Source organism: Budorcas taxicolor, chromosome 7 (genome assembly GCF_023091745.1).
Source record: "Budorcas taxicolor isolate Tak-1 chromosome 7, Takin1.1, whole genome shotgun sequence".
Lineage (NCBI taxonomy): Eukaryota > Metazoa > Chordata > Mammalia > Artiodactyla > Bovidae > Budorcas > Budorcas taxicolor.
The window spans coordinates 10,802,240-10,823,323 of record NC_068916.1 but is presented as its reverse complement, the minus strand read 5'-3'; the positions used below and the strand labels follow the sequence as shown (position 1 = coordinate 10,823,323).

Sequence of the window (21,084 nt, the reverse complement as noted above, 5' to 3'; positions counted from 1 at the left end):
GATGACCGTTTATGAAATACACTATCTGTTAACATCCACATTTTCTGAAAGAGCAATTATGGTAGTGACACTCCAAGGTATGAAGAACTAAAATGTGATAAACTGTAGTTTCATGTTTTACTCTCCTATGAAATTATGTAATTGGTTTGCTTACCTAGTGTTTTTCCATAGAAGTAACACAATTCATGATTATTCTTTTAGCAAAAAAGAAAGAACAATTACTCAGTATAAAGTGTATCATTTCAGAAGAATTTATTCTTAAGAAATGTGTGAAGCCTCATGAGATAAATGGGAATTTACATATGTTTCACACATGGTTTTGAATCAATTTGAAAGAGTAGAAAAACAATGAGAAAAAACTTAAGAGAACAGCGTTAATCATAGATGTTTTTAAAATTGTATAGAGAAGTTGAAATCAAAGAAATGGAAATATCAAGCAATAAATTGAAGAATATTTTGCTATTATCACAATCTGATCAAATGATCACATATCTGGCTGTGAGGCTTTGAGCCTTGCTATCATGGGCAGTTCTTCAGCCCAAGGGCAAATGGCCCTTTTATAAACATTTCCAACACAAAGAATCTTTTCAGAGCCCTATTTACGTATTTATTTCTCAGACTGTAGATGAAAGGGTTCAGCAAGGGTGTGACCACAGTGTACTTCACTGAGGCAATTGTACTTGAATGTGGGCTGTGGGTAGCACCAGAGCTAAGGTAAATTTCTAAGGCTTTCTATTTTGTTCCACTGATCTATATTTCTGTCTTTGTGCAAGTACCATACTGTCTTGATGACTGTGGCTTTGTAGTAGAGCCTGAAGTCAGGCAGAAAATAGAAAGCCCAGAGATAAATCCATGCATTTATGGACACCTTATCTTTGACAAAGGAGGCAAGAATATACAATGGAGAAAAGACAATCTCTTTAACAAGTGGTGCTGGGAAAACTGGTCAACCACTTGTAAAAGAATGAAACTAGAACACTTTCTAACACCAGACACACACCAAAAAAAAAAAAACAAAAAACTCAAAATGGATTAAAGATCTAAACGTAAGATCAGAAACTATAAAACTCCTAGAAGAGAACATAGGCAAAACACTCTCCGACATACATCACAGCAGGATCCTCTATGACCCACCTCCCAGAATATTGGAAATAAAAGCAAAAATAAACAAATGGGACCTAATTAAAATTAAAAGCTTCTGCACAACAAAGGAAACTATAAGCAAGGTGAAAAGACAGCCTTCGGAATGGGAGAAAATAATAGCAAATGAAGCAACTGACAAACAATTAAGCTCAAAAATATACAAGCAACTCCTGCAGCTCAATTTCAGAAAAATAAACAACCTAATCAAAAAATGGGCCAAAGAACTAAATAGACATTTCTCCAAAGAAGATATACAGATGGCTAACAAGCACATGAAAAGATGCTCAACATCACTTATTATCAGAGAAATGCAAATAAAAACCACAATGAGGTACCATTTCACACCAGTCAGAAAGGCTGCTGTCCAAAAGTCTACAAGCAATAAATGTTAGAGAGGGTGTGGAGAAAAGGGAACCCTCTTACACTGTTGGTGGGAATGCAAACTAGTACAGCCACTATGGAGAAGAGTGTGGAGATTCCTTAAAAAACTGGAACTAGAACTGCCTTATGACCCTGCAATCCCACTGCTGGGCATACACGGAGGAAACCGGAATTGAAAGAGACACGTGTACCCCAATGTTCATTGCAGCACTGTTTATAATAGCCAGGACATGGAGGCAACCTAGATGTCCATCAGCAGATGAATGGATAAGAAAGCTGTGGTACATATACACAACAGAGTATTACTCAGCCATTAAAAAGAATACATTTGAATCAGTTCTAATGAGGTGGATGAATCTGGAGTCTATTGTACAGAGTGAAGTAAGTTAAAAACAAAAACAAAAACAAAAACAAAAAACAAAAAACACCAATACAGTATACTAATGCATATATATGGAATTTAGAAAGATGGTAACAATAACCCTGTATGTGAGACAGCAAAGAGACACAGATGTATAGAACAGTCTTTTGGACTCTGTGGGAGAGGGAGAGGGTGGGATGATTTGGGAGAATGGCATTGAAACATGTATAATATCATATATGAAATGAGTCACCAGCCTAGGTTCAATGCATGATACTGGATGCTTGGGGCTGGTGCACTGGGATGACCCAGAGAGATGGTACAGGAAGGGAGGAGTAAGGGGGGTTCAGGATGGGGAACACGTGTATACCTGTGGCAGATACATGTTGATGTATGGCAAAACCAATACAATATTGTAAAGTAATTAACCTCCAATTAAAATAAATAAATTTATTTAAAAAAAAAACTAATAACCTCAGATATGCAGATGACACCACCCTTATGGCAGAAAGCAAAGAAGAACTAAAGAGCCTCATGATGAAAGTGAAAGAGGAGATTGAAAAAGTTGGGTTAAAACTCAGTATTCAGAAAACTAAGATCATGGCATCTGGTCCCATCACTTTATGGGAAATAGATGCAGAAACAGTGGCAACATTGGCTGACTTTATTTTTTGAGGCTCCAAAATCACTGCAGATGGTGACTGCAGCCATGAAATTAAAAGATGCTTACTCCTTGGAAGGAAAGTTATGACCAACCTAGACAGCATATTAAAAACAGAGACATTACTTTGTCAACAAAGGTCCTTCTAGTCAAGTCTCTGGTTTTTCCAGTAGTTATATATGGATGTGAGAGTTGCATTATAAAGAAAGCTGAGTGCTGAAGAATTGATGCTTTTGAACTGTGATGTTGGAGAAGGCCTTCACAGTCCCTTGGACTGCAAGGATATCTAACCTGTCCTTCCTAAAGGAAATCAGTCCTGAATATTCATTGGAAGGACTGATATTGAAGCTGAAACTCTAATACTTGGGCCACCTGTTGCAAAGAACTGACTCATTTGAAAAGACCTTAATGCTGGAAAAGATTGAAGGTGGCAGGTGAGGGGTATGACAGAGGATGAGATGTTTGGATGGCATCACCGACTCAATGGACATGAATTTGAGTAATCTCCTGGAGTTGATGATGGACAGGGAGACGTGGCATGCTGCATCCATGGGGTTGCAAAGAGTTGCACACGACTGAGCAACTGAACTGAACTGAACTGTACTGAACTTATGGCAGGGACAGAACCACTGAAATTTCTAAAGTTTACTATTCTACTCTTCAAAGAGAGGGATGACTTTGTTACATTAGAATAAAACCATGGTTAATATATTTCTTGGATGTATGATAGTTTCTCCAAGCCAGTTAGAAATTTCTCAGTTATATCAGAAGTTAAGAGCTATCATTTAATCCCTTATTACTAAATGTTTGCACTTATAAGAGAGATATTTATATGTTGATATGTACCACAAGCTATCTTAGCATATTATATGTGTGTGTGGTGTGTTCAGTCACACCTGAGTCTTTGTGACCCCATGGACTGTAGCCTGTCAGGCTTCCTCTGTCCGTGGGATTTGCCAATCAAGAATACTGGAGTGGGTTGTCTTTCCATTCCCCTGGGATCTTCCCAATTCAGGGATCAAACCCAATGTTCTGCATTGCAGGCAGATCCATCAGGTGGATCAGGCAGTAAAGAATCTGTCTGCATGCTGGAGATGCAGTATATATGGATTTGGGTGTAGATATACAGACATATAGATGTATATAGTGTGTGTGTGTGTGTGTGTGTGTGCTACAACCTGAGATGAGTGGATATTTGGGAACCTGGCTGTGAGACACAGCAGAGGCTCAGACGTGAAGCAATGTCTAAACTGTGCCATGGCACCTACTACTGGTGCTTACATGGGCTTCATATCAGAGGCAACTCCAATCACTGACTACAGCTGGATGCCACGGCCACAACCCTATCCATGCCAGAAGTCCATGCAGGTCCCAACTCCCTGTATTTGCAGCCCATAGTATTACAAGAACAGCAACCCTACCGTAGGGCCACAAGAGCTCCAGACCCAAAGATGCTTCTGAGTAGGGGAGGGCCAACTATTGGTGGTGCTTACAGAGACAGTGCATCATAGGCAATCTGCATCTCAAGCTCTGCCCAGGCAACAGGTCCATGCGCCACCACATGTTGAGTGGCACACACTAGCACTTCTTGCTCCAGCACTGCTCCCCTCTGGATCGACCGAGCTGGTGCAGGAGTGGGGAAGCACACACTTAGGGGGAGCAAGGTCAGCTCAGACCTGACCCTCAGGGCTTCTGCTCTAGCAACCTGGTACCTGTCTCCCTTCCATTAGGCCAGTGTGTTGTTAGTCAGTCAGTCTTGTCTGACTCTTTGTGACCCCATGGGTGGTAGCCTGCCAGGCTCCTCCATCCATGAGATTTTCCAGGCAAGAATACTGAAGTGGGATGCCATTTTCTTCTGGCCTCTAAACAAAGAGAAAGCCATATCTCATACCTGACTCAAGCTCAAGCCCTCCATGCCTCCTAACAAGATGATTGCAATCAGTACACCCCAAAGAAAGGCATGAATTGTGATAACATCACATCTAGCTCTTCCAGTAAAGCCACTGGGCACACATCAACTGTATGTGACTGTTCCCACAGAAAGACACCACTTTAAGACAGAAAGAGTTAACTGTGTCACATAATTTCAGAACACAGACAAAGGTAATTAAAATGAAAAGACAAAGGAATTTGTCCCAACTTAAATAATGAGATATCATGCCTAAAGAGCTGATGAAAGAGAAATACCCAACTTAAATAATGAGATATCATGCCTAAGAAAGAGCTGATGAAAGAGAAACAAACAGTTGGCCAGATTTGGAATCAATGCATTAGTAATGATATAAAACTCAATTTTCTCAACCTAAAATGATTTAAGGAATCTTCCAAAAGAAGTTTTATTTCCAGTATTCACCCTGTGCATTTTGTTAATAAGTGGAAGACCATAAAATATTTAATTATGTGAAAAAAAAGGACTGATGAATCACTTATAATTTTAGTAGGGAACTATAAAATAAAAACTAGTTAGAACCGAACATTACATTAAATGGAATGAGCAACAACTAGAAGAAATTAATAGTACACCAAGTGATACAGAAGAATCCAGAAGTTAACTGAAATATAGAATCATGAAAATGACTCAGTCAGAAAAGAAAAAAAAATTAAAAATGACAATAGTGTGAGGGATGTTTGACTACATTAAGAACACCAACACTGGCATAATTGGAGTGTCCAGAACGGAAAAGAAAGAAAGAGAAGGTAGTCAAAACATATTTGATAAACTTATGGATGGAAACTTCTGAAACCTGAATAAAAAATCAAATTCAGGCACTAGAAGCAGAGGGTGTTTCCCAAAAATGAGAGCAGCAAGACCTATACCAAGATACAGCAATTAAAGCCACAAAGTTAAAGATATGGGTTTCCAAAGGCAGCAAAAATAGAACAGTGTCACATAAGATGGAAACACATAAGTCTATCAGCTGATTTCTTTTCTTTCTTTCTTTCTTTCTTTTTTTTTTTTTTTTTGCAGAACTTTGTAAGATATAATGGGGAGGCATGATATATTTAAAGTGTTGAGATGGAAAAACTAGCCAACTAGGGCATTCTACCCAGCAAGATTAACATTTAGAATTGAAGGAGAGATAAGGAACTTGTCAGACAATCAAAGACTAATAGAATTTATCAACTCTAAGCCTACTCTACACGGAGTGTTATAGGACCTTCTCTCAGAAGGAAACAAAAAAGGCATAATAAGTTGGAAGAAACTATAAGAAAGAGAAAATCCTGAGAGTAAACGCAAACATGTAGAAAGGCTGAGGATCAAATCACTTAAACTAGTATGACAGTTTAATAGACAAAAATATTCTAAAATCTAGTCTAACTACAATAAGAATTAAAAGGATAAATAGGGAGGTATCAAATGTGACGTCAAAGATGCAAAATGTAGGGCAGGGAATGAAAATGTAGTGCTGTTAGTACGTGTATGAACTTAAAAGACAACTTGTTTTTAAAAGTAGACATCGCAGCACTGTTTATAACAGCCAGGACATGGAAGCAACCTAAATGTTCATCACTAGATGAATGGATAAGAAAGCTGTGCTACATATACACAATGCAGTATTACTCGGGCATTAAAAAGAATACATTTGAATCAGTTCTAATGAGGTGGATAAAACTGGAGCCTATTTTACAGAGCAAAGTAAGCCAGAAAGAAAAACACCAATACAGTATGCTGCTGCTGCTGCTGCTAAGTCGCTTCAGTTGTGTCCAACTCTGTGCAACCCCATATACAGCAGCCCACCAGGCTCCTCCGTCCCTGGGATTCTCCAGGCAAGAACACTGGAGTGGGTTTCCATGTCCTTCTCCAATGCATGAGAGTGAAAAGTAAAGTGAAGTTGCTCAGTCGTGTCCAACTCTTAGCGACCCCATGGACTGCAGCCTATCAGGCTCCTCCACCCATGGGATTTTCCAGGCAAGAGTACTGCAGTGGGTCACCATTGCCTTCTCCACCAATACAGTATACTAACACATATATATGCAATTTAGAAAGACGGTGATGATAACCCTATATGCGAGACAGGGAAAGAGACACTGATGTATAGAACAGTCTTTTGGATCTGTGAGAGGGTGGGATGATTTGGGAGAATGGTATTGAAACATGTATAATATCATATAAGACACTAATCGCCAGTCCAGGTTCTATGCAGGATACAGGATGCTTGGGGCTGGTGTACTGGGAAGACCCAGATGGATGGTATGGGAAGGGAGGAAGGAGGGGGGTTCAGGATGGGGAGCACATTTACACCTGTGGAGGATTCATGTTGATGTATGGCAAAACCAATACAATATTATAAAGTAAAGTAATTAGCCTCCAATTAAAATAAATTTAAATTTTAAAAAATTAAAAAAAAAAGAAGACATCATTGTAGGTTATCATATGAAGACCCTTTGTTTCAGTTCAGTTCAGTTCAGTCGCTCAGTCGTGTGCAAATCTTTGTGACCCCATGAATTGCACCACGCTAGACCTCCCTGTCCATCACCAACTTCTGGAGTTCGCTCAAACTCAGGTCCATTGGGTCGGTGATGCCATCCAGCCATCTCATCCTCTGTCGTCCCCTTTTCCTCCTGCCCCCAATCCCTCCCAACATCAGAGTCTTTTCCAATGAGTCAACTCTTCACATGAGGTGGCCAAAGTACTGGAGATTCAGCCTTAGCATCATTCCTTCCAAAGAAATCCCAGGGCTGATCTCCTTCAGAATGGACTGGTTGGATCTCCATGCAGTCCAAGGGACTCTCAAGAATCTTCTCCAACACCACAGTTTAAAAGCATCAATTATTTGATGGTCAGCTTTCTTCACAGTCCAACTCTCCCATCAATAAATGACCGTTGGAAAAACAATAGCCTTCACTAGACGGACCTTTGTTGGCAAAGTATGACCCTTTGTTTCAGTTCAGTTCAGTCCCTCAGTCGTGTCTGACTCTTTGCGACCCCATGAATCGCAGCACGCCAGGCCTCCCTGTCCATCACCATTTCCCGGAGTTCACTCAGATTCACGACCATCGAGTCAGTGATGCCATTAACCTGTCTCATCCTCTGTCATCCCCTTCTCCTCCTGCCCCCAATCCCTCACAGCATCAGAGTCTTTTCCAATGAGTCAACTCTTCGCATGAGGTGGCCAAAGTTCTGGAGTTTCAGCTTGAGCATCATTCCTTCCAAAGAACACTCCGGGCTAATCTCCTTCAGAATGGACTGGTTGGATCTCCTTGCAGTCCAAGGGACTCTCAAGAGTCTTCTCGAACACCACAGTTCAAAAGCATCAATTCTTCAGCGCTCAGCCTACTTCACAGTCCAACTCTCACATTCATACATGATCAGAGGAAAAACCATACTTGCCTAGACGGACCTTAGTCGACAAACTAGTGTCTCTGCTTTTGAATATGCTATCTAGGTTGGTCATAACTTTTCTTCCAAGGAGTAAGTGTCTTTTAATTTCGTGGCTGCAATCACCATCTGCAGTGATTTTGGAGCCCAAAACAAAAAAATCTGACACTGTTTCCACTGTTTCCCCATCTATTTCCCATGAAATGATGGGACCAGATGCCATGATCTTCATTTTCTGAATGTTGAGCTTTAAGCCAACTTTTTCACTCTCCTCTTTCACTTTCATCAAGAGGCTTTTTAGCTCCTCTTCACTTTCTGCCATAAGGGTGGTGACATCTACATAGCTGAGGTTATTGATATTTCTCCTGGCAATCTTGATTCCAGCTTGTGTTTCTTCCAGTCCAGCGTTTCTCATGATGTACTCTGCATAGAAGGTAAATAAGCAGGGTGACAATGTACAGCCTTGACGTACTCGTTTTCCTATTTGGAACCAATCTGTTGTTCCATGTCCAGTTCTAACTGATGCTTCCTGACCTGCATATAGGTTTCTCAAGAGGCAGGTTAGGTGGTCTGGTATTCCCATCTCTTTCAGAATTTTCCACAGTTTATTGTGTTCCACACAGTCAAAGGCTTTGGTATAGTCAATAAAGCAGAAATAGATGTTTTTCTGGAACTCTCTTGCTTTTTCCATGATCCAGCAGATGTTGGCAATTTGATCTCTGGTTCCTCTGCCTTTTCTAAAACAAGCTTGAACATCAGGAAGTTCACAGTTCACGCATTGCTGAAGCCTGGCTTGGGGAATTTTAAGCATTACTTTACTAGCATGTGAGATGAGTGCAATTGTGCGGTAGTTTGAGCATTCTTTGGCAGTGCCTTTCTTTGGGATTGGAATGAAAACTGACCTTTTCCAGTCCTGTGGCCACTGCTGAGTTTTCCAAATTTGCTGGCATATTGAGTGCAGCCCTTTCACAGTATCATCTTTCAGGATTTGAAACAGCTCAACTAGAATGCCATCACCTCCACTAGCTTTGTTCAAAGCGATGCTTTCCAAGGCCCACTTGACTTCACATTCCAGGATGTCTGGCTCTTGATTAGTGATCACACCATCATGATGATCCTGGTCGTGAAGATCTTTTTTGTACAGTTCTTCTGTGTATTCTTACCACCTCTTCTTAATATCTTCTGCTTCTGTTAGGTCCAGACCATTTCTCTCCTTTATCGAGCTCACCTGCATGAAATGTTCCCTTGGTATTTCTAATTTTCTTGAAGAGATCTCTAGTCTTTCCCATTCTGTTCTTTTCTTCTATTTCTTTGCATTGATTGCTGAAGAAGGCTTTCTTATCTCTTCTAGCTATTCTCTGGAACTTTGCACTCAGATGTTTATATCTTTTCCTTTTCTCCTTTGCTTTTTGCCTTTTTTCTTTTCACAGCTATTTGTAAGGCCTCCCTAGACAGCCGTTTTGCTTTTTTGCATTTCTTTTCCATGGGGATGTTCTTGATCCCTGTCTCCTGTACAATGTTACAAACCTCATTCCATAGTTCTTCAGGCACTCTATCTATCAGATCTAGGTCCTTAAATCTATTTCTCACTTCCACTGTATAATCATAAGGGATTTGATTTAGGTCATACCTGAATGGTCTAGCAGTTTTCCCTACTTTCTTCAATTTGAGTCTGAATTTGGTAACAAGGAGTTCATGATCTGAGCCACAGTCAGCTCCTGGTCTTGTTTTTCTTGACTGTATAGAGCTTCTCCATCTTTGAGTGCAGAGAATATAATCAATCTGATTTCAGTGTTGACCATCTGGTGATGTCCACGTGTAGTCTTCTCTTGTGTTGTTGGAGGAGGGTGTTTGCTATGACCAGGGCATGTTCTTGGCAAAACTCTATTAGTCTTTGCCCTGCTTCATTCCACATTCCAAGGCCAAATTTGCCTGTTACTCCAGGTGTTTCTTGACTTCCTACTTTCACATTCCAGTCCCCTATAATGAAAAGGACAACTTTTTTGCGTGTTAGTTCTAAAAGGTCTTGTAGGTCTTCATAAAAACCGTTCAACTTCAGCATCTTCAGCATTACTGTTGGGGGATAGACTTGGATAACTGTGATATTGAATGGTTTGCCTTGGTAATGGACAGGGATCATTCTGTCGTTTTTGAGATTGCATCCAAGTACTGCATTTTGGACTCTTTTGTTGACTGTGATGGCTTCTCCATTTCTTCTGAGGGATTCCTGCCTAGAGTAGTAGATATAATGGTCATCTGAGTTAAATTCACCCATTCCAGTCCAGTTTAGTTCACTGATTCCTAGAATGTCGATGTCCACTCTTGCCATCTCTTGTTTGACCACTTCCAATTTGCCTTGATTCATGGACCTGACATTCGAGGTTCCTATGCAGTATTGCTCTTTACAGCATCGGACCTTGCTTCTATCACCAGTCACGTCCACAGCTGGGTATTGTTTTGCTTTGGCTTCATCCATTCTTTCTTTCTGGAGTTATTTCTCCACTGATCTCGGTTTACCATACATCAAAAATCTACACAAGATAAACAAAATCTAGAGAGAAAGGAACACAAGCATACCACTAAATAAAATCATCAAATCATAAGATAAGAAACACAAATAAAAAAGAAAAATAATACCACTAGCAAACAGAAAAAAGTTAACAAATTGGAAGTGGTCAAACAAGAGATGGCAAGAGTGAACGTCAACATTCTAGGAATCAGTGAACTAAACTGGACTGGAATGGGTGAATTTAACTCAGATGACCATTATATCTACTACTGTGGGCAGGAATCCCTCAGAAGAAATGGAGTAGCCATCATGGTCAACAAAAGAGTCCAAAATGCAGTATTTGGATGCAATCTCAAAAACGACAGAATGATCTCTGTTCATCTCCAAGGCAAACCATTCAATATCACAGTTATCCAAGTCTATCTCCCAACAGTAACGCTGAAGAAGCTGAACGTGAACGGTTTTTTGAAGACCTACAAGACCTTTTAGAACTAACACGCAAAAAAGTTTTCATTATAGGGGACTGGAATGCGAAAGTAGGAAGTCAAGAAACACCTGGAGTAACAGGCAAATTTGGCCTTGATGTGGAATGAAGCAGGGCAAAGACTAATAGAGTTTTGCCAAGAACATGCCCTGGTCATAGCAAACACCCTCTTCCAACAACACAAGAGAAGACTACACGTGGACATCACCAGATGGTCAACACTGAAATCAGATTGATTATATTCTTTGCACTCAAAGATGGAGAAGCTCTATACAGTCAAGAAAAACAAGACCAGGAGCTGACTGTGGCTCAGATCATGAACTCCTTGTTACCAAATTCAGACTCAAATTGAAGAAAGTAGGGAAAACTGCTAGACCATTCAGGTATGACCTAAATCAAATCCCTTATGATTATACAGTGGAAGTGAGAAATAGATCTAAGGTCCTAGATCTGATAGACACAGTACCTGATGAACTATGGAATGAGGTTCGTGACATAGTACAGGAGACAGGGATCAAGACCATCCCCATGGAAAAGAAATGCAAAAAAGCAAAACAGCTGTCTAGGGAGGCCTTACAAATAGCTGTGAAAAGAAGAGAGGTGAAAAGCAAAGCGGAAAAGGAAAGATATAAGCATCGGAATGCAGAGTTCCAGAGAATAGCAAGAAGAGATAAGAAAGCCTTCTTCAGCAATCAATGCAAAGAAACAGAGGAAAAGAACAGAATGGGAAAGGAAAATTAGAGTTACCTAGGGAATATTTCATGCAAAGATAGGCTCAATAAAGGACAGAAGTGGTCTGGACCTAACAGAAGCAGAAGATATTAAGAAGAGGTGGCAAGAATACACAGAAGAACTGTACAGAAAAGATCTTCACGACCAGGATCATCATGATGGTGTGATCACTAATCAAGAGCCAGACATCCTGGAATGTGAAGTCAAGTGGGCCTTGGAAAGCATCGCTTCGAACAAAGCTAGTGGAGGTGATGACATTCCAGTTAAGATGTTTCAAATCCTGAAAGATGATGCTGTGAAGGTGCTGCACTCAATATGCCAGCAAATTTGGAAAACTCAGAATTAGCACAGGACTGGAAAAGGTCAGTTTTCATTCCAATCCCAAAGAAAGGCAATGCCAAAGAATGCTCAAACTACCGCACAATTGCACTCATCTCACATGCTAGTAAAGTAATGCTCAAAATTCTCCAAGCCAGGCTTCAGCAATACATGAACTGTGAACTTCCTAAAATTCAAGCTGGTTTTAGAAAAGGCAGAGGAACCAGAGATAAATTGCCAACATCTGCTGGATCATGGAAAAAGCAAGAGAGTTCCAGAAAAACATCTATTTCTGCTTTATTGACTATACCAAAGCCTTTGACTGTGTGGATCACAATAAATTGTGGAAAATTCTAAAGAGATGGGAATACCAGACCACCTGACCTGCCTCTTGAGAAATCTGTATGCAGGTCAGGAAGCAACAGTTAGAACTGGACATGGAACAACAGAGTGGTTCCAAATAGGAAAAGGAGTTTATCAAGGCTGTATATTGTCACCCTGCTTATTTACCTTCTATGCAGAGTACATCATGAGAAACGCTGGACTGGAAGAAACACAAGCTGGAATCAAGATTGCCAGGAGAAATATCAATAACCTCAGCTATGTAGATGTCACCACCCTTATGGCAGAAAGTGAAGAGGAACTAAAAGCCTCTTGATGAAAGTAATAGTGGAGAATGAAAAAGCTGGCCTAAAGCTCAACATTCAGAAAATGAAGATCATGGCATCCGGTCCTGTCACTTCATGGGAAATAGATGGGGAAACAGTGGAAACAGTGTCAGACTTTATTTTGGGGGGGCTCCAAAATCACTGCAGATGGTGACTGCAGCCATGAAATTAAAAGACGCTTATTCCTTGGAAGAAAAGTTATGACCAACCTAGATAGTATATTCAAAAGCAGAGACATTACTTTGCCAACTAAGGTCCGTCTAATCAAGGCTATGGTTTTTCCTGTGGTCATGTATGGATGTGAGTGTTGGACTGTGAATTAGGCCGAGTGCTGAAGAATTGATGCTTTTGAACTGTGGTGTTGGAGAAGATTCTTGAGAGTCCCTTGGACTGCAAGGAGATCCAACCAGTCCATTCTGAAGGGGATCAGCCCTGGGTGTTCTTTGGAAGGAATAATGATAAGGCTGAAACTCCAGAACTTTGGCCACCTCATGCGAAGAGTTGACTCATTGGAAAAGACTGTGATGCTGGGAGGGATTGGGGGCAGGAGGAGAAGGGGACGGCAGAGGATGAGATGGCTGGATGGCATCATGGACTTGATGGACGTGAGTCTGAGTGAACTCTGGATGTTGGTGATGGACAGGGAGGCCTGGCGTGCTGCGATTCATGGGTTCACAAAGAGTCGGACATGACTGAGCAACTGAATTGGAACTGGATATATAGGTCTTTAGTTTATTTAGGTAGATATATCCCCAAGTATTTTATTCTTCTCGTTGCAATGGTGAATGGAATTGTTTCCTTAATTTCTTTTTCTGCTTTCTCATTATTAATGTATAGGAGTGCAAGGGATTTCTGTGTGTTGATTTTATACCCTGTAACTTTACTATATTCATTGATTAGCTTAGTAATTTTCTGGTGGAGTCTTTAGGGTTTTCTATGTAGAGGATCATGTCATCTGCAAACAGGGAGAGTTTTACTTCTTCTTTTCCAGTTTGGAATCCTTTTATTTCTTTTTCTGCTCTGATTGCTATGGCCAAAACTTCCAGAACTATGTTGAATAGTAGCAGTGAAAGTGGGCACCCTTGTCTTGTTCCTGACTTTAGGGGAAATGCTTTCAATTTTTCACCATTGAGGATAATGTTTGCTGTGGGTTTGTCATTTATAGCTTTTATTATGTTGAGGTATGTTCGTTCTATTACTGCTTTCTGGAGAGTTTTTATCAAAGTGGATGTTGAATTTTGTCAAAGGCCTTCTCTGCATCTATTGAGATAATCATATGCCTTTTATTTTTCAATTTGTTAATGTCGTGAATTACATTGATTGATTTGTGGATATTGAAGAATCCTTGCATCCCTGGGATAAAGCCCACTTGGTCATGGTGTATGATCTTTTTAATGTGTTGTTGGATTCTGATTGCTAGAGTTTTGTTGAGGATTTTTGCATCTATGTTCATCAGTGATATTGGCCTGTAGTTTTCTTGTTTTGTGGCATCTTTGTCAGGTTTTGGTATTAGGGTAATGGTGGCCTCGTAGCGTGAGTTTGGAAGTTTACCTTCCTCTGCAATTTTCTGGAAGAGTTTGAGTAGGATAAGTGTTAGCTCTTCTCTAAATTTTTTGATAGAATTCAGCTGTGAAGCTGTCTGGACCTGGGCTTTTGTTTGCTGGAAGATTTCTGATTACAGTCTCAATTTCCGTGCTTGTGATGGGTCTGTTAAGATTTTCTGTTTCTTCCTGGTTCAGTTTTGGAAAGTTGTACTTTTCTAAGAATTTGTCCATTTCTACCACGTTGTCCATTTTATTGGCATATAATTGCTGATAGTAGTCTCTTATGATTCTTTGTATTTCTGTGTTGTCTGTTGTGATCTCTCCATTTTCATTTCTAATTTTATTGATTTGATTTTTCTCTTTGTTTCTTGATGAGTCTGGCTAATGGTTTGTTAATTTTATTTATCCTCTCAAAGAACCAGCTTTTAGCTTTGTTGATTTTTGCTATGGTCTCTTTTGTTTCTTTTGGATTTATTTCTGCCCTAATTTTTAAGATTTCTTTCCTTCTACTAACTTTGGGGTTCTCCATTTCTTCCTTTTCTAGTTGCTTTAGGTGTAGAGTTAGGCTATTTATTTGACTTTTTTCTTGTTTCTTGAGGTATGCCTGTACTGCTATGAACTTTCCTCTAAGCACTGCTTTTATAGTGTCCCACAGGTTTTGGGTTGTTGTGTTTTCATTTTCATTCATTTCTATGCATATTTTGATTTCTTTTTTGATTTCTTCTGTGATTTGTTGGTTATACAGAAGCGTGTTGTTCAGCCTCCATGTGTTGGAATTTTTAATAGTTTTTCTCCTGTAATTGAGATTTAATCTTAATGCATTATGGTCAGAAAAGATGCTTGGAATGATTTCAATTTTTTTGAATTTATCAAGGTTAGATTTATGGCCCAGGATGTGATCTATCCTGGAGAATGTTCCATGAGCACTTGAGAAAAAGGTGAAATTCATTGTTTTGGGGTGAAATGTCCTATAGATATCAATTAGGTCTAACTGGTCTATTGTATCTTTTAAAGTTTTCATTTCTTTGTTAATTTTCTGTTTAGCTGATCTGTCCATAGGTGTGAGTGGGGTATTAAAGTCTCCCACTATTATTGTATTATTATTAATTTCCCCTTTCATACTTGTTAGCATTTGTCTTACATATTGCGGTGCTCCTATGTTGGGTGCATATATATTTATAATTGTTATATCTTCTTCTTGGATTGATCCTTTGATCATTATGTAGTGGCCTTCTTTGTCTCTTTTCACAGCCTTTGTTTTAAAGTCTATTTTATCAGATATGAGTATTGCTACTCCTGCTTGCTTTTGGTCTCTATTTGCATGGAATATCTTTTCCCAGCCCTTCACTTTCAGTCTGCATGTGTCCCTTGTTTAGAGGTGAGTCTCTTGTAGGCAGCATATATAGGGGTCTTGTTTTTGTATCCTTCAGCCAGTCTTTGCCTTTTGGTTGGGGCATTCAACCCATTTACATTTAAGGTAATTATTGATAAATATGATCCCGTTGCCATTTACTTTATTGTTTTGGGTTCGGGTTTATACACCCTTTCTGTGTTTCCTGTCTAGAGAAGATCCTTTAGCATTTGTTGGAGAGCTGGTTTGGTGGTGCTGAATTCTCTCAGCTTTTGCTTGTCTGTAAAGCTTTTGATTTCTCTTTCATATTTGAATGAGATCCTTGCTGGGTACAGTAATCTGGGCTGTAGGTTATTTTCTTTCATCACTTTAAGTATGTCTTGCCATTCCCTCCTGGCCTGAAGAGTTTCTATTGAAAGATCAGCTGTTATCCTTATGGGAATCCCCTTGTGTGTTATTTGTTGTTTTTCCCTTGCTGCTTTTAATATTTGTTCCTTGTGTTTGATCTTTGTTAATTTGATTAATATGTGTTTTGGTATGTTTTGTCTTGGGTTTATCCTGTTTGGAACTCTCTGTGTTTCTTGGACTTGGGTGGGTATTTCCTTCCCCATGGGTTTATCCTGTTTGGAACTCTCTGTGTTTCTTGGACTTGGGTGGGTATTTCCTTCCCCATTTTAGGGAAGTTTTCAACTATTATCTCCTCAAGGATTTTCTCATGGTCTTTCTTTTTGTCTTCTTCTTCTGGGATTCGTATAATTCGAATGTTGGAGTGTTTCATATTGTCCTGGAGGTCTCTGAGATTGTCCTCATTTCTTTCAATTTGTTTTTCTTGTTTCCTCTCTGATTCATTTATTTCTACCATTCTATCTTCTATTTCACTAATCCTATCTTCTGCCTCTGTTATTCTACTATTTGTTGCCTCCAGAGTGTTTCTCATCTCATTCATTGCATTATTCATTATATATTGATTCTTTTTTATTTCTACTAGGTCCTTGTTAAACTTTTCTTGCATCTTCTCAGTCCTTGTTTCCAGGCTATTTATCTGTGATTCCATTTTAATTTCAAGATTTTGGATCATTCACTATCAATATTCGAAATTCTTTCTCAGGTAGATTCCCTATGTCTTTCTCTTTGGTTTGGTGGGCATTTCTCCTGTTCCTTTACCTGCTGAGTATTCCTCTGTCTCTTCATCTTGGTTATATTGCTGCATTTGGGGTGGCCTTTCTGTAATCTTGGAATTTGTGGAGTTCTCTTTATTATGGCGTTTTCTCACAGTGGGTGGGGTTGTATCAGTGGCTTGTCAAGGTTTCTTGGTTATTGAAGAAACCTGGTGGGTAGAGCTGGATTTCTTCTCTCTGGAGTGCAATGAAGTGTCCGGTAATGAGAGTTATTAGATGTCAGTGGATTTGGAGTAACTTTGAGCTGCCTGTATATTGAAGCTAAGGGGTGTGTTCCTGTGTTGCTGGAGAATTTGTGTGGTATGTCTTGCTCTGGAACTTGTTGGCCCTTGGGTGGTGCTTGGTTTCAGTGTAGGTATGGAGGCATTTGATGAGCTCCTATCGATTAATGTTCCCTGGATTCAGGAGTTCTCTGATGTTCTCAGGATTTGGACTTAAGCTTCCTGCTTCTGGTTTTCAGTTTTATTTTTACAGTAGCCTCAAGACTTCTCCATCTATCCAGCACTGATGATAAAATATTTAGGTTAAAGATGAAAAGTTTCTCCACATGGAGGGACACCCAGAGAGGTTCACAGAGTTACATGGAGAAGAGAAGAGGGAGGAGGTTGTTAGAGGTTACTGGAATGAGATGAGGTGGGATCAAAAGAGGAGAGAGCAAGCTAGCCAGTAATCACTTCCTTATGTGCGCTCCACAGTCTGGACTGCTCAGAGATGTTCACGGATTTATACAGGGAAGAGGAGAAGGGGGGAAGTAGACTGAGGTGGCCAGGAAGATAAAAGAGGGAAATGAAAAGGAGAGAGACAGATCCAGCCAGTAACCAGTTCCCTAAGTGTTCTCCATCGTCTGGAACACACAAAGATTCACAGAGTTGGATAGAGAAGAGAAGGGGGAGGGAGGAGACAGAGACAACCTGGTGAAGAAAAACGAGAGTCCAAAGGAGGAGAGAGTGGTCAAGCCAGTAATCTCGCTGTCAGGTAAAATTGGGTACTGAAGGTTGGGTTTTAAAATGTACAAAATTGACAGCAAATACCAAAAAGCAAAGATTAAAAATCTAGAGTAGAGGTTGGATTTTCAAAAATACAATATTAAAGAAAAGAAGAAGAAGTAGAGAAAAAAAAGTTACAAGAATTATTAAAACAACAACAACAACAACCACATATACACACACAGTGTGCGTGTATGTGTATGTATATATATATATACACACACACATATGTGTATGTGTATATATATATATATATATATATGGCGTTTGCTTTAAAAATAGGGGTATTCTTTTGAAAAGTAATAGTAGGTTATAAAAATAAAAATTAAATGAGAAATAGAGGACTTAAAAATTTTAAAAAGTTTAAAAAAAAGGAAGAAAAAGCAAAGAAGAAAAAACAATCAAACAACAACATCAACACAACAAAACAAAAAAGAGAATGATCAAAAAAATAGTAAAGATATATCTGGGACTTTCTCTGGTGTTGTGGGCAGTGTGGGGTCACTTCCAAGGCAGTTCCCTATGTTCAGCTTCTTCTGTTTGCTGGTCTCTTCTGTGTCTGATTTCCACCCTGACACAAGGGGGACGATGGTGGACACTTTTATTTTTAATTTTTAGGTTCGCTTGTTCAGTCGCGCTGTGGGAAGGGAGGGATGCTGCAAACAAATAACACTGGCGTGTGCTCGCAGTGTCTCAGCCCCGCTGGGCCTGGCTCTGCTCACAGCGCACACTGTTCAGGCTCTACGTTGCTCTGCTAGGAACCGTCTGAGGCCGGCCCTACGCTGCATGCACCTCCGTGGTCTAAGCCACTCAAGCTCAGCTCTCAGGTAGCCCTCAGAGGCACAGATTAGGTTGGGCCTGTGTTTTGTGCTCTTCCCAGGTCTGAGTAGCTCAGGTGTTTGGCAAGCACGGTCGCTGTGACTTATCTCCTTTCCCATCCCTGCTGCTCAGTTTTCTGGGTGTACCGCTGGCTCCCCTTCTCAGGTGGATGGTGACTGTCCAGAACCCCAAGAAGTCTTAGCAAAGAAGCCGGCTTGCAGTTTGGTAGGTAATGCCTCTCCAGGACTGTGATTGCCCCCTTCCAGCCCTTACAGCTCTGGCTGCCTGTCACCGGAGAGGGATGGTCTCAGCTGGCTATTTCTGTTCCGTCCTTTGTTCGGTGTGCAGTCCTGGTGGTGTCTTCTGTTAGAGCTTTTCGCATGGTAGCTATCCCACAGTCTGGTATGCTAACCCAAGTTAGTTTGCTCTGGTTACACTCAGGACATTTCAGCCCAATTCTTAAAAAGCACTGCAGCCCACGCCTCCCTGCCCAGCCCCTACTTGCTAGTGGCGGATGCAGGCATCTGCGCTGCTTCTCCGCTGGGGGAGTTACCATTGGGCTCATAATCTGTTGGTTTTAATTATTTCTTTATTTTTCTTCCCTGTTATGTTGCCCTCTGTGCTTCCACAGCTCGCCATGGACTCGGCAGTGAGTGTTTCCTGGTGTTTGGAAACTTCTCTCTTTTTAAGACTCCCTTCCCAGGACGGGACTCCCTTCCTGGGACGGAGCTCCCTCCCTACCTCCTTTGTCTTGTTTTTTGTCTTTTATATTTTTCCTACCTGTTTTTGAAGACAATGATCTGCTTTTCTGGATGCCTGATGTCCTCTGCCAGCATTCAGAATTTGTTTTGTGGAATTTACTCAGCGTTGAAGTGTTCTTTTGATGAATTTTTGAGGGAGAAAGTGGTCTCCCCGTCCTATTCCTCTGCCATCTTAGGACCGCCCCTCTATTATTATTTTAATATAAATTTGTTTGTTTTAATTGGAGGCTAATTACCTTAAAATATTGTATTGGTTTTGCCATATGTTGACCTGAATCCACCACAGGTGTACATGTGTTCCCCATCCTGAACGCCCCTCCCTCCTCCCTCCTCATCCCATCCCTCTGGGTCATCCCAGTGCACCAGCCCCAAACACCCAGTCTCATGCATCTAACCTGGACTGGTGATCCATTCCACATATGATAATATACATGTTTCAAAGCCATTCTTCAAATCATCCCACCCTCACCCTATTCCACAGAGTCCAAAAGACTGTTCTATACATCTGTGTCTCTTTTGCTGTCTCACATATAGGGTTATCGTTAGCAAATTTCCAAATTCCATATATATGCGTTAGAATACTGTATTGGTGTTTTCCTTTCTGGCTTACTTCATTCTGTATAATAGGCTCCAGTTTCATCCACCTCATTAGAACTGATTCAAATGTATTCTTTTTAATGGCTGAATAATATTCTGTTGTGTATATGTACCACAGCTTTCTTATCCATTCATCTGCTGATGGACATCTACATTGCTTCCATGCCCTGCCTATTGTAAACAGTGCTGCAATGGACATTGGGGTACACGTGTCTCTTTCAGTTCTGGTTTCCTTGGTGTATATGCCCAGCAGTGGGATCGGTGGGTCATATGGCAGTTCTAGTTCCAGTTTTTTAAGGAATCTCCACACTGTTCTCCCATAGTGGTTGTACTAGTTTGCATTCCCACCAACAGTGTAAGAGGGTTCCCTTTTCTCCACACCCTCTCCAGCATTTATTGTTTATGGACTTTTGTATAGCAGCCATTATGATTGGTCTGAAATGGTACCTCACTGTGGTTTTGATTTGCAATTCTCTAATAATGAGTGATGTTGAGCATCTTTTCATATGTTTGTTAGCCATCTGTATGTCTTCTTGGAGAAATGTCTATTTAGTTCTTTTGCTCATTTTTTGATTGGGTTATTTATTTTTCTGGAATTGAGCTGCAGGAGTTGCTTGTATATTTTTGAGATTAATTCTTTGTCAGTTGCTTCGTTTGCTATTGTTTGCTCCCATTCTGAAGGCTGTCTTTACACCTTGCTTATAGTCTGCTTTGTTGTGAAAAAGCTTTTAATTTTAATTAGGTCCCATTTGTCTATCTTTTCTTTTATTTCCATTACTCTAGGAGGTGGGTCTTTGAGGATCCTGCTGTGATTTATGTCGGAGAGTGTTTTGCCTATGTTCTCTTCTAGGAGTTTTATAGTTTCTGATCTTACGTTTAGATCTTTAATCCATTTTGAGTTCATTTTTGTGTATGGTGTTAGAAAGTGTTCTAGATTCATTCTTTTACAAGTGGTTGACCAGTTTTCCCAGCACCACTTGTTTAAGAGATTGTCTTTAATCCATTGTATATTCTTGCCTCCTTTGTCAAAGATAAGGTGTCCATCGGTGTGTGGATTTATCTCTGGGCTTTCTATTTTGTTCCATTGATCTATATTTCTGTCTTTGTGCCAGGACCATACTGTCTTGATGACTGTGGCTTTGTAGTAGAGCCTGAAGTCAGGCAGATTGATTCCTCCAGTTCCATTCTTCTTTCTCAAGATTGTTTTGGCTATTTGAGATTTTTTGTATTTCCATACAAATTGTGAAATTATTCATTCTAGCTCTGTGAAA

The 21,084-nt window shown here is 40.2% G+C and overlaps 1 protein-coding gene across 1 annotated transcript in view; it reads right to left on the bottom strand.

Moving 5' to 3' along the window:
• Positions 1-519: 519 nt before the first annotated feature.
• Positions 520-21,084, bottom strand: part of LOC128050420 (olfactory receptor-like protein OLF4) — a 29,213-nt gene continuing 8,648 nt past the window's right edge. Inside the window, exon 2 of the mRNA XM_052642666.1 lies at positions 520-595. Coding sequence (XP_052498626.1) covers positions 520-595 — 76 coding nt within the window. The remainder of the gene's footprint in view (positions 596-21,084) is intronic.